The sequence below is a fragment of the Lissotriton helveticus genome, chromosome 11 (assembly GCF_964261635.1).
Source record: "Lissotriton helveticus chromosome 11, aLisHel1.1, whole genome shotgun sequence".
Taxonomy (NCBI): domain Eukaryota; kingdom Metazoa; phylum Chordata; class Amphibia; order Caudata; family Salamandridae; genus Lissotriton; species Lissotriton helveticus.
The window spans coordinates 312,313,658-312,326,103 of record NC_136072.1 but is presented as its reverse complement, the minus strand read 5'-3'; the positions used below and the strand labels follow the sequence as shown (position 1 = coordinate 312,326,103).

The following is a 12,446-nucleotide window of genomic DNA, read 5'->3' as shown; positions in this document are numbered from 1 at the left end:
TTTTGCTGGTTGAAGTACTACTCTTTTAGTTCCAGGGGAAATCTAGAGTCTTTTTTTGTTACAGGTTGAGCCATTCTTGAAATTGCTCGCGGATTGGCGCCGGTGGAGATATTGGTCTGAAAACAAAGCTTTTCGGTGGCAGAAGCGTCGGTTTAGTTGGAGCTGTGTTCAGATCTGAAATTGACTGGGTTTTTTTTGGTGCAGAGACCGAAGATCGAGGGGTTGTAGGCCCAAGTGTGGGGAAGGTGGAGGCCCCTGCTGCAGACTGAACTTTTGGTGCAGAGCTGGAGGGCAGGGCTTCCAAATCAGTTTTTTGGTGGCTTTTTTGCAGTGGTGGACCGTAAGCTGTCTTTTTGGTTAAGGGCGACGCTTTGGGCTTACATCAGGGGTATAGGTCCTCACTGTCCGATGCTTCTGTACCGGCTGAAGAGTGGCTGGTTCGTTATTTGGATTGGGACTCTGATTCGGAATCCTGGATAGATAGTGATTCCTCCAGTGCCGCTGAAGCTTCTTCATCCTCCTCCTGTTGTTGACCGAAGATGGCTGGTACATTGTCCGCTTGCTTGCACTGCATTTCTTGGCATCGAGCATGTCTTTTTAGATCTAGAATACTTGCATTCCTCATAGTTCTCCTCTCGATGATTGGATGAGAGGCATAGATTGCAAACTGAGTGTTGTCAGTATGAGGATACTTGGAGTGACAATGCAGACAGAAACAGAACAGTACGCATTCCATTAGCAGGTCATTATCCAGTGGGCTTTGGAGTCAAAAGAACGCCAGGCGTGGCTCGTAGGCTGAGGGAGCAAGCTGAAAACCCGCTACGCAGAAGGTGATTGCTCAGATGCAATAAAGTAACTGATCTAGACAATACTGTAGAGTGGTTGATAATAAAGAACTGAATGGAGCCCAAATGAGTCTAGAACTAGAGCACAAGATATTACATCTGAACTCGTCGGCGGAAAAAAACAACCTGAAGATGTTCGATGACCATGCACAGTATTACCATGAGGAAGAGTCACACAGCCTCGTGAATTGAAGAAAATGTGTGGGTTACTGAAAGCAACTGCACTTGGTGCAATCTCACTGTCATAAGCCGAATTCTGGTGATATTCTGTATGCTCGATGTAAACCTGTTTAAAAGCAAAATAAAGAAATGTATTTTTTTTAAATAGATGGTGATTGCAATTTGTGGAAAGGGCCAGCAAAAGAGGCATTCCACTGAGAGGCTGGGAGTATGGGTCGATCCTTCCAGGGTCAGAATCAGGGAAGGACTTTGGTCGCCCACAAGTTAGTTTCAGTACTCCATCAAAAAGACTAGCAAAAAAGACTAGCAAAGACCACATGAAGTACTTGGCATGGGTCCCAAAAGCATCTGGAACAACAAACCTGTCATGTTCTTGTTGGTCATACAGTGACCTGCTGCCAAGGTGATGGTAGGAAGAATAAAAGCCTTTGCCAGACTGGAGAGAAAGGAGAAGGATTCAACTAATGGGATTGCTGTCAAAGAGATCAGTTTCTATGTGAAATCCTAACAGAAGGCAAGGAGATAGAACAGTAGGGTCCTGTACTGGAAGTTTCCAATGTTCTTCCTTGGCATTAACCTTGAAAGACTAGAAGCCCTTGTTGAATGGAAGAGACAGTAGAGTTCTTGGCTGTACTACGTAAATGACATCTGGCAGTTCAGCCACATGATGTCCCTTTTTGAACTACTGGTAATTTAATTTTAAACTAATTTATTTTAGTGCTGAGCTTTACAAACAGCACAATCCAAAACAATTCCTATTAAGGAGGGACAGTGAAGATTCATATTTCTTTACTTGGTTTTTAGGTCTCACACCTGCGACACATGGCGAAGCCATGTCGCAGAGCGAGCCTATTGTCGGCGGTTCTGCTTCCAAGGAGAGAAAGAGGAGACAGGAGATGGGCACGCGCGCGTTCACCATCTCCTGTCTCTTCTTTCTCTCCTTGGAAGCCTCATGCACTTCTCGCATATACACACACACACACACACACACACACAGCCACAGCCCCTGCTTTTCGCACAAGCACGTACGCACACACATGAGCGCGCACACACACAGAGACACACGCACGCACACACATACAGAGACACACGAGCGCACATACACGCACACATACAGACACACACACACACACACCGCCCCCCCCCCCAGGGATGAGATGTCCCCCCCTCTTTCCTCGCACTCACCGGAGAGGTCGGCGCGGGCCCCGCCGAGCAGCAGGAGGCAGGCGGTGAGCAGCAGCGGCGGCTCCATGGTGCTCGGTCCGTCCGTCTGTGCAGCAGCGGCGGCTCCATGGCGCTCGGTTCGTCCGTCTGACGGACTGCCGGCGCGTGCCCCCTCTCGGCCTCCTATACAGCTGCGAAAGAGAACAAGGACCAGTGCGTCCCTCCTACGCACTGAGCGAGCGCGCGCGTGCCCCCCCGCCGCGGAAAGAGAGTACGGACAAGGACCCGGGTCTAATATCAACTGCGCACGACTCGAGCCCAAGGACAGCGGGCAGACCAGGGCCATGGAAGTAGAAGAAGGACAAGGGCCGCGGGCCCGCCTGCGCTCGTTTATCGCCTTGTGTGAGCACAGAGCCAGTCTACGCTGCCAGGTAACAGTGAGTATTCCCAATATTCGGCGTTGCTTTCAGAGCCAAGCCAGGCTGAGAACCAGCAAACGGTGCAGTCGTCCGAGCCAAACATGGCGAGTCTGAGCAGAGCCGGCACCAAGGCTTGGATGATGAAAGGCGGAGCGCTTCCAGGGTACCGCGGCGCTGCCAGGAGTGGGGTGTGCTTGGGAGTGATCAGTGTGTGCTGCAACATTCACCGAGGAGCCCTGTGCCGGAGGGGAGGTAGCACGCCGGCAGGGGGTGCTCAGACACTCGTCTCCCAAGCTCAGGTGACTTTACGCAGCAGCTCAGGGCACTGCTTAAACTTTTAATTTTCAGTGCGCACTTTGATTTTTTGCAGCAGCCCTGCATCCCTGTGCTATGGCAGTAGCCGCCGCATACACCGTGACATGTGCAGAGACGGCGCCAAGTCCACACTCACGAAACTCCTCACTGCAATGGGTATATTTTTTATTTATTTAATGCGTTTTTCTATCGCGCGGACTTTACCCGAAGGCGTCAAAGTGCTTCACAATAGGAACAGAACTGATACTTGAGGAGAAAATTACAAGTGAAGCAATTACAAAAGCAAACTTTAAGTTACATGAGGCAAAAGGGACAATTGTGAGCAAACAAATACAAAAGGTAGCAAACGGTACATTACAGGAGGAAAAAGTGACGTGTGCAGGTTACAAAAGCGTACAAAGTACCAGTAGAGGTATAATACTGCAATGCAGACACTCAAAGTCAAGAATAAACATGTTTATCATCTGCCTGCCGGAACTGTTCTAGAGGCACTAAGGTAGGATTAATAATGCTTTAATGCCCACAGGCCGCCTTCTGTCTGAAAGGAATGCTATACGTGGCAAATAAAAGTGCAATTTCTACCTAGTTCGCGCGCCAAAGTGAGCAATGGGCGCGGGCGTGGCTGTTAGGTGAACGCGGTTATTTGGAAACTGCTGAAACAGTTAACAATGTAGGACCTGGGGGAGGAGCTTCGCGTGCATCTAAGATGGCCGCGTGAGCTTAGGGCTCCCGAAACCCTCGTAGCCCCCCGAATATATTCTGTCATTTATCCTCTCTACTGTGGAGTGCTTCTTGCAGCGGAACCGAAGGAGTATCAAATACTGAAAACCGCGTCCCTAACGTCCCCGGGAAACTAAAGTTGGAGAATCGGAAAGTTTGAGGCCTGTTTCTCTTGGATGTCCGGTGCTTGGGTTGGCACTGTGCCCGAGTCGTAATGCGACAACAACGGCTCTGAGTACCGGAAGTGACTGGCCCGGCCTCGCAACTTCATTTGGTTTCGGTTTCGATTTCGCCTGGAACTTTCGGCGACACCGCTGGGGTCCACTACAGATCATCTGAGACCCTGGTCGGCGACAGTGGGCCATGTTGTGAGGGTACTTCAACAGAGGGCAGACCTGAGGAATCGAAATCGAGGATTTTGGCTGCGTGTCGCGCCAGTGAGGGCGCCGCGGCCTGGGCTTCTTGCCGATTAATGGATAGTACGGAACTACAGATGGCTAGCAGGCTATCCTAAAGAGTCGAAAGCAAGGGGCTCGATATTGGTCCAACTACAACGACTATCGAGCACTGCCGCTCCGAACTGGACGACATAGGATTGTCCCAAAATGGCGACCAAGCCGGAGGGAGATAAACGACAATCGAAATCCGTTAGAGGGGGAAGGTATACCCAATCTAACAACATGGACCGGTATGCACAAACTAAAGGGTCACTTAGTGGATTGGGAAAGTCACAAGAAGGAGTAAAAGAAACCTCTGTCCTGGAAGCGGAGCCAACGTTACAAGACGTGATGGTCGCCATTGATGGGATGAGCTCCTTTCTCGGACAGAAGATGGAGACCCTGGCTCATAAACTGGACACTGTGTCTATCGAGGTAAATTTGATTCGGACAGACCTCACGATGACGAGTGAGAAAGTGAAATCACTGGACATTAAGACGGATAGTCTTACGAATGATGTAACAGAGCTACAATCGGAAGTTCGGACTCTGACGGCCTCAAATGACCTGGCCATCCGTAGACTGGAGGATTTTGAAGGGCGGGCCCGGAGGAACAACGTACGTATCATTGGAGTGCCGGAAAAGGCAGAGGGGCAGGCGGCGGACCTCTTCGTCGAAGATTTGGTACTCAATCATCTTGGGCCCAAAAGCCTGAGCAATTTTTTTACCGTCGAGAGAGCGCACAGAATTCCCGGAGGCAGACCGCGTGTTGGTGTCCCGCCCGACCTTTTATAGCGAGAATATTTAATTTTAGAGACAGAGATACGATCTTCCAGGCCTCAAGATCTGCGGGCCTTTGAAATACGAAAACTTGTCCATCAGTTTTTTACCGGACTTCACGCAGGCAGTCCAGAAGCAGAGAATGAGCTTTATGGGGATTAAACGGAAGCTGCGTGATAAGGGACTCAAGTATGCCATGATATACCCGGCCCGGAGAATTGAACATGGCGAGAGAGTTTACTTCTTTGACAAGCTGGAGATTGCAGCGGACTGGTTGGACAATTTAACTGCTCAGCAAGAACCCCAGAAACAGAGTGGAGATGAAGGAGGGGGCTCGCAAGAACAAGAATAAGTACAGTTACCATGTGAACTGGGGAAAGTTGGGGAACGGACGACAGTTGTACTCTTTCCGATAAAAGTTTTAGCACAGTAACTATGGGGGGTCAATGGGCTATCGGTGGGTCTCTTTCCTCCTCATATTTAGCGTTTTTGTAGTTTAGTTTAGAGGTTGGGGCGACAGGCACACTGCAAGTGGGGAGGCTTGATAGTCGTAAGCAGGGGTGCAGGGTGGGGGGTAGTGTACCGGAAAGTTTGGTGGGGGTGTGTGGAGGTGTGTTTCTTTTTCGTTTTGTTTTTGTGTTTTTTGTGTTTTTGCAAGGCATTGTACTCCAAGATTGCTTATTGTTGGTGCGGGGATTGGAGGAGGGTTGGGCCTTTTTTATGTTCCGTGATGGGGGGTAAGGGGTTGCGAGTATTGAGTTGGAATGTGAATGGGTTGGGGGATAAAATCAAGCGCAGTGTGGTTCTACAATTTCTTAAAAGACACTCCCCGGATGTAGTTCTACTTCAGGAAACGCACTTGGTAGGGAATGCATGTAAGGCGATGCATAGAAAAGACCATCGGCTGGTAGTGCATTCTGGATTTACTTCGGGGTCCCGGGGAGTTGGGATCCTCCTTAGAAATTCTCTCCCGTTTGTAGCTGACTCCATCGTTGCAGATGAGAGGGGTCGATATATAGCGGTATCAGGACGTTGGGAGGGTTATACTCTCTCCTTGGTCTCGATTTATGTCCCCCCGGGTCTGCAAACCACTACCTATACTGAGTTGGGGAAGACTGTTTTAGACCTTCCTAGAGAGTTGTTGATGTTGGGTGGGGATTTCAATGCTGTAGTCTCCGGCACCTTGGACAGGTCTCCGCCCCGTGATGTGGGACGGGCACAAAGACGGCTTCCTGACTTCCTGGAGGCTCTGGGTTTGGTGGACAGCTGGAGATTGTTTTATCCTAATCAGCGACAGTATACCTTCCACTCTGGTGCTCATGGTAGTCTCTCTCAAATCAATTATGGTCTAGTACCGGCGGCCCAGGCGTCATATATTACTGAAGTAAAACATCTGGCTAGAGGCATTTCGGATAAAAAAACAAAAAAAAAACATTGTAGGACCTTTCAGCTTTTATTTATTCACCTATCCCCTGTTTCTTTTCCAGTGGCTGGCAGGTGGGACCATTGGTTGATCTGATTATACATTTCATGTGTGTAACGTGTACTGTGCACAACAATATTTGGGGAAAGATAAGAGAAAGGGGAGTTTAGAAAACATCCAGAGAAAATATTGTGTCTGTTGGGTTTGTATTGAAGAGGGGACTCGTTTTAGCAGGTGAAATGTAAACTGTGGGATTGTTGGGTTTAACAGGATGCCCCACCTTCGCCACTATCGGGAGTGCTGGGACAAACGGGGATTAGGTAATTTTACTGTCTGCCTTTACTGTCAACATGTTGCAATAGCCAAGTTTATTCGGTTAAGTATGCTTCCAAAATCATTTACTCTATGCCTTAAAAACCGTTAAGGTTGTGGAAAGCAACCCCCCACCACACACATTAATCAAAAAGCATTTGCAATTCAAGAGGTCTCGCATTTACGCAAGTTTAAGCTATTGGCATTGGCACTGCCTTTTATTTATGTTTTAAAAATGAAAACAAAAATAAAAGGCATTGTTATTTGCAAAGTCAATAGCTCAAACTTGCGTAAATGCGAGACCTATTGCATTGCAAATGCTTGTTCTCCTTGAATTTGTCTGTAACCAAACTAGGCAATTGGGTACCCTGAGATATCAGGGAGTCCTAGTACATTCTCATCTCTTGAAACCTTTACTGCAAAGCTTGTCAGAACTTTAAGCTTAAGTGGCAGTTACCGCACAGATGTGAATAGGAAGAAGAGCTATAGAAACTATAGAAAAAATAAACAATAAATGCCCCTTCGCACCCCTTCTCCACAAAGCAGATGTACTATTGTGTTGAGCTACTGCTACATTCACAGTTCGTCTTGGTTTGATGGAGAGGACACTGCTAGTCTTGTCAGATAAAAACAAACACAATCACTTTACACGCTATTTTGTGTTCATTCCCTAGGGTGCAGTAAAGCATTGGCAATCTAAGATCAAGTATTAAGAACCCATACAAACAAGCAGAGGCAGTAGATCTCACCTTTCAATGGTGTTATCTGACCTTTAGGCTTTGCCAATGCTTTTTTGCCTATGCATCTTCAAGCACGACACTGTGGCTGCCCAAGTCAGATGACCTAAATATGCGGATGCTACATGACTCAGCTATTTTGTTTTAATTTACCCTCCAAAGACAGGATATTCCAGTCTTTCAGTGGTAAATTTAAAAATATACAGTGTGCACAGACTGGAATCTCACATTGGCAGTGATTTTTTCTCCAGTGTATTCTTTTAAGAATGGGCCCATCTCTTCCTTGCTCTTAAAGTGCGGCCACAACAAAACCCTCTGCCCAGTGACTTAACAGAACCACCTCAATCTCACTTTCGTGAGTGCACCAGTTGTTTTCCATCTTGATTTTATGCCACTAGATCAGGAAGCACGGAGGTCCTTTTGGCAGTCAAGAGAATCTTTTGCAAAAAAAAGCTGTGAAAGACACTATGCTTTTACCAGCATTGACCATAACCAAAAAACTCACTTCTCCACACTGCATCGTGTTTATTAACCTCCATCTATGATGTAGTATTAACTCTGGGTATTCAGCCGGGAGCGCAGCTTCATCTAAAGGAGGCCATGCACATGGCGACTCCAATGTGAGTGACATCTATTAACTCAGACTTTCATCTCTGTTAGACAGTCCTTACTCCAATGTCTCATAATTGTCTATAAGATAATATCCTACTGCTGGGATGGTCAATGGGAGGGTAGTATTTATCTGTCTTCTGTATCTGAAACATAGTGGGGAGCAGTGGTGCATCCATCTTTATTGCTCTGTCTACTGCCCTCACAGTGTTCTGTTTTTTGAGCACTCTGGCTTGAACTGTTGCACTTTTGTTGCATGCATACACAGCTCCAACATGTGCTGCACCAGTTACTTTAGTTTCAGGTGCGGTCTCCTAGTGGGTTTGTAAGTTATTGTCTCTCCCTGTTGTTTCCCCACTGCTGCTCGAGTTACTCTTTGGTTCATGTGGGATTTATCAGCATTGGCAATAGATTGGGATACGGTCCTAGGGCTGGCATGATCTTCAGGCCCTAAACTCCTCTGACTCTCTTTCACCCCCCCCCGCCCCCCCCCCCCCGCCCCCCCCCCAAAAAAAAACAGCTGAGCACTCGAACAGCAAATTTCAGCAGCCTAGCCTAAAAAAAACTAAAAGAAACGGGGTGGGAAGCAACAGTGGAGTAAGCGGTGGGTGGGGGAGGAATGTAAACAACTGAGGGTTGAAGGGCGGGTGTGTAAAAAATTAGATCTACACTGGGGTACCAAAAAAAACAACCACTCCCATTGACTGCTGGAAGCAAAAGAAACAAGCAAAGCCAATAAGACTTGGTTCAATGTACTAAAACACTAGCAACAAAATGCAGCGTTAGCACATTGGAGTGAGAATCTTGAAGGAGCCAGCACGAATGTACAGAAATGGCAATTGCTTTAAAAGTAGACCCTCATGGTGTTCAAGGACAGTACTGGAGAAGAGGTGGAGAATACAGCCAAACAACATTAGGTGAGAGATAAATGCCCCACTAGGCTGAGCCTTGACAGTATCTTGCCAATGACTGAAAAAAACTAGTCAAAGAAAACCAATAGTTAAAAAGGGGGATAGTGGGTTCCTTTATGTATACTGTTAGCAATAGGTCATTTGATAGGAGCGCTGTCAAAGCAAACCCAGACCAATGCAGTTTCTTGATGTGGAGCTGTCGAGGGATACAACTCATCCAATCAAAAGGATATTAGAGAAGCTATGCACCAGAGGTAGTAGGAAACAATTCAACATAAGAAAGTCATTGAATATTATTAAGTAAATGAGACTGAGAGGACAACCAAACGAAAGCAAAGGGCTGAACCCAAGTACATTAAATATTGGTATTATCCACAAATTGTGTTCACCAACAAAAAGATGAATGCTCTAGCAGGATAGTTCTAAAACGTTTTCCAGGAACCAGGTTCATTCACAAATACATGGTGTCCCATCTGACCATTTTTGCACCACTTGCCCTCTTGAATGTTTCCATCAGGCCACAGAGCAGACAGAAATTGAAAAAATAGAGCGAAGGGTCTTGGCATGTTACATTTGATTTCCTCAGATCAGTAGTGCTTTAAATATTCAAGAGAGATCCTCACCTTTAACTCGCACGTCACTGTATCGCTGGAAGTGATGGTAGGCAGCCTTCCATGGATTGCGGTATTGACGCAGAAGTGTAACAGGGGGCCGAGAGCGCATCGGAACATATCGCACCCCTTCCTCATCTGAAAGACAGACAAGCAAATAATTACTGTCCATTACAAAGGTAACAGAGGTATGGAAATGATTACCAGAGAAGAAAATGAGCAGTTGTCTGACCCATGGGAACAGTAAGAGGGTTGTGCTGCATCTTTCATTTATCAAGAGCAAAAAAGCAATATCAGCTATAATTTTTTTGTTATAATAAAGTGTTTCGCCTAAGTTGTAAAATAATGGACAACTACACTAATATGTATTCTCTCATTCGCCAGATTTGCTGGCTTAAAAGAAAAAGTCAAGTCAAGAGATCCCTTGGCGGACATATTAATTACTGAAAATCAATTCACAGAAATAGCCCATGTATTAGAACTCTACTGAATAGTAAGTAAAAACTTTTCTACAAAACAATCATACCATAAACAATTTATATAAACCGCATATTTTATTAAAAAAGAAAGTACATGACCTCCTGCTTTCAAGCAGATTACAACTAATTGTTAAAATTAATTTCATTTAAAACAGCACCAACATACATTGTATGTGCTATGGTCTCTCTCGAGACACGCTGCTCATAAAACACAATGACGCTTCATAACACAATCGTGGGAAATCAGCTCATCCTTTAAAAATTACGAATTAATTGGTACAAGGATTAGCCAGAATAGTGCAAACCCGGATGTGTAACTTTATGACAAATTGTGGTGTCTGTTTTATGTCTCTTGTTTTCTTCTTTTTTTATCTTGTATAGGGATTTAGTGCATTTGAAGGTTAGAATTATTAACTTTGTGTTGTTGTTTTATGAGCCTGTAATTCACGTATCCCTCTGAGAGAAGTGAGTGCCACTAGAAAGTCAACTTTCCGTGTTAGAAATTGAAATTTATCTGAATTAAATGGCTTGAATGGTGGCCCCATAAGCCGGGCAAGGACTATGTTTAGGTTCCAGGCTGGAGCTGCTGGAGTGAAAGGCGGGATATCTCTTTGGGTCCTTCCATGAATGCTTTGATTACTAGTATTTTGAACAGGGGTTTATTGTCTGTTTTGCATGTAGGCAGATACTGCTGCTATTCTAATCTGATAGATGTGCATGCACGCCCTGCTTGCTGCAGACTGAAGAGAGCCCGTAATATCTTGTACTGTAGGTGCTAAAAGCTGAATCTACTTAATTGTACAGTAATGTACAAACCGTTTCCATGTTGAAGAGTAACATGCTCTAGTTGTAGACCTCAGACTTTGCTTAAGGATGTTCGTACATTCTTGTGGTAGTTTAAGATGTCCAAAACTCTAGGATTTCAGTAGCAAAATGGCTTTGATTTAGCTGCTTGGAATTTGGATGCATTACTCTTCTTTGATCCTGAGTTAGTAGATGTAGCCAAAGAGGTAGTTGCTTGAGTGGCACCAAAGATAGTTGTTGTATGGTTGAGAACCATGCCTGCTGTGCCCATGTTGGGGCTATTCGAATTAGTGCTAGAGATGTTTGTGGTAACTTCTGAACCATATTTGGAATCACTAGGGGAGGAGAAAAAGCGTAGGATAATACTCCTGACCAATTCAATCATAGGTCATTGCCTTTGGATTGAGGGTGTAGGAACCTTGAGGTGAAGCTTTGGCATTTGTAGTTGAGGTGAGTGGCAAACAAGTCAGGTGTTCCCCATCCAAGAGTGGCACGTTGTGGCAATTCAGTTTGAACACTCAGGGCGGATGAGTACCAAGATTATATGGACACCTCAAATGATAGAACAAAGAGACTCTTTACAGAAGGGCCTACCTTTGGTAGGTGGGGAATAAAGATCACTCCACGTCATGAGACAGGATACCTCTTCTCCCTTCCAGCCTTACAAGAGGGCTAGCCTATGCACTCAAGACAATTTTCTACGTGCTCAGGAGCGCAAGGGCCCCCTCATCCAAAGAACCATCAGCACCCAGAAACCACATGAGAACAGGACAAACTGGAATTAAAATATTGAATGATGCTTCACAGGGCATAATGAGAACTATCACCGGCTACTCCACAGCAATGTAACCATGCATGTCCCACGAGCTACACGACAGAGCTAACACCTGACTACTTTGCATGTGCTCCTGGAATATAAACTGTCTCACCTCAAAGTTAACTGATTCAGATGCACACAGTTATCTGAGGTCTTTTGACATCATCCTCTTGCACCTAGCTGGCCGAACCTGTCCACATTCAACGTTTTACAAACTTCTCTTCCCCAGCTGTGAAACAGGAGAAATAGTCACCTCTCGGGTGATCTACATCTAAATAGCAAGCACTGCTTCTGCAACGGTACTTAACGTCAACATTTCTGGTATGAGTGCAATGACAAGCACTATACCAATCAATAATACAGCAGTCAAGGTAATCTATAAATTCCTACGTCTCCCCCCAAAAGTCTGCAGAATTATGGATATGGTGCGAGCCATCGAACTCACAGTGTTAACGGAATCTATATAAAGGACAACACACTCAATTAAACTTTTTCTATGATCCACAATCCAAAAGCAAGTTTGCGACTTCCTTTTTAATATAAGCACATGGTGGTGGATAACAGAGACGGAGGCTGTAATTGACTTACCTTCTATAGCAGACATCCAACAAACAAAACACCACATCCCTGTGTGCCATGCCTACACCCCACTGCCCTGGCATAGATCAGTCACCCCTCTAGCTCGGGACACTATACCAGTGGTGAGGGTACAGGTGCATGAGCACTGTACCCCTACAGTGTCTAAGTCCATTCTTAGACATTGTAAGTGCAGTGCTGCCATTAAGAGTTGCGGTGCTGGGAGTTTGTCATTACGAACTCCACAACACCATAATGGCTACACTGAAAACTGAGACGTTTGGTATCAAACTTCTCAGCACATTAA

General features: G+C 45.8%; 1 protein-coding gene across 1 annotated transcript in view; it reads right to left on the bottom strand.

Moving 5' to 3' along the window:
• The window catches only part of SAP130 (Sin3A associated protein 130), a 696,083-nt gene that overhangs the window by 192,556 nt on the left and 491,081 nt on the right, over positions 1–12,446 (bottom strand). Inside the window, exon 19 of the mRNA XM_078665599.1 lies at positions 9,476–9,601. Coding sequence (XP_078521725.1) covers positions 9,476–9,601 — 126 coding nt within the window. The remainder of the gene's footprint in view (positions 1–9,475; positions 9,602–12,446) is intronic.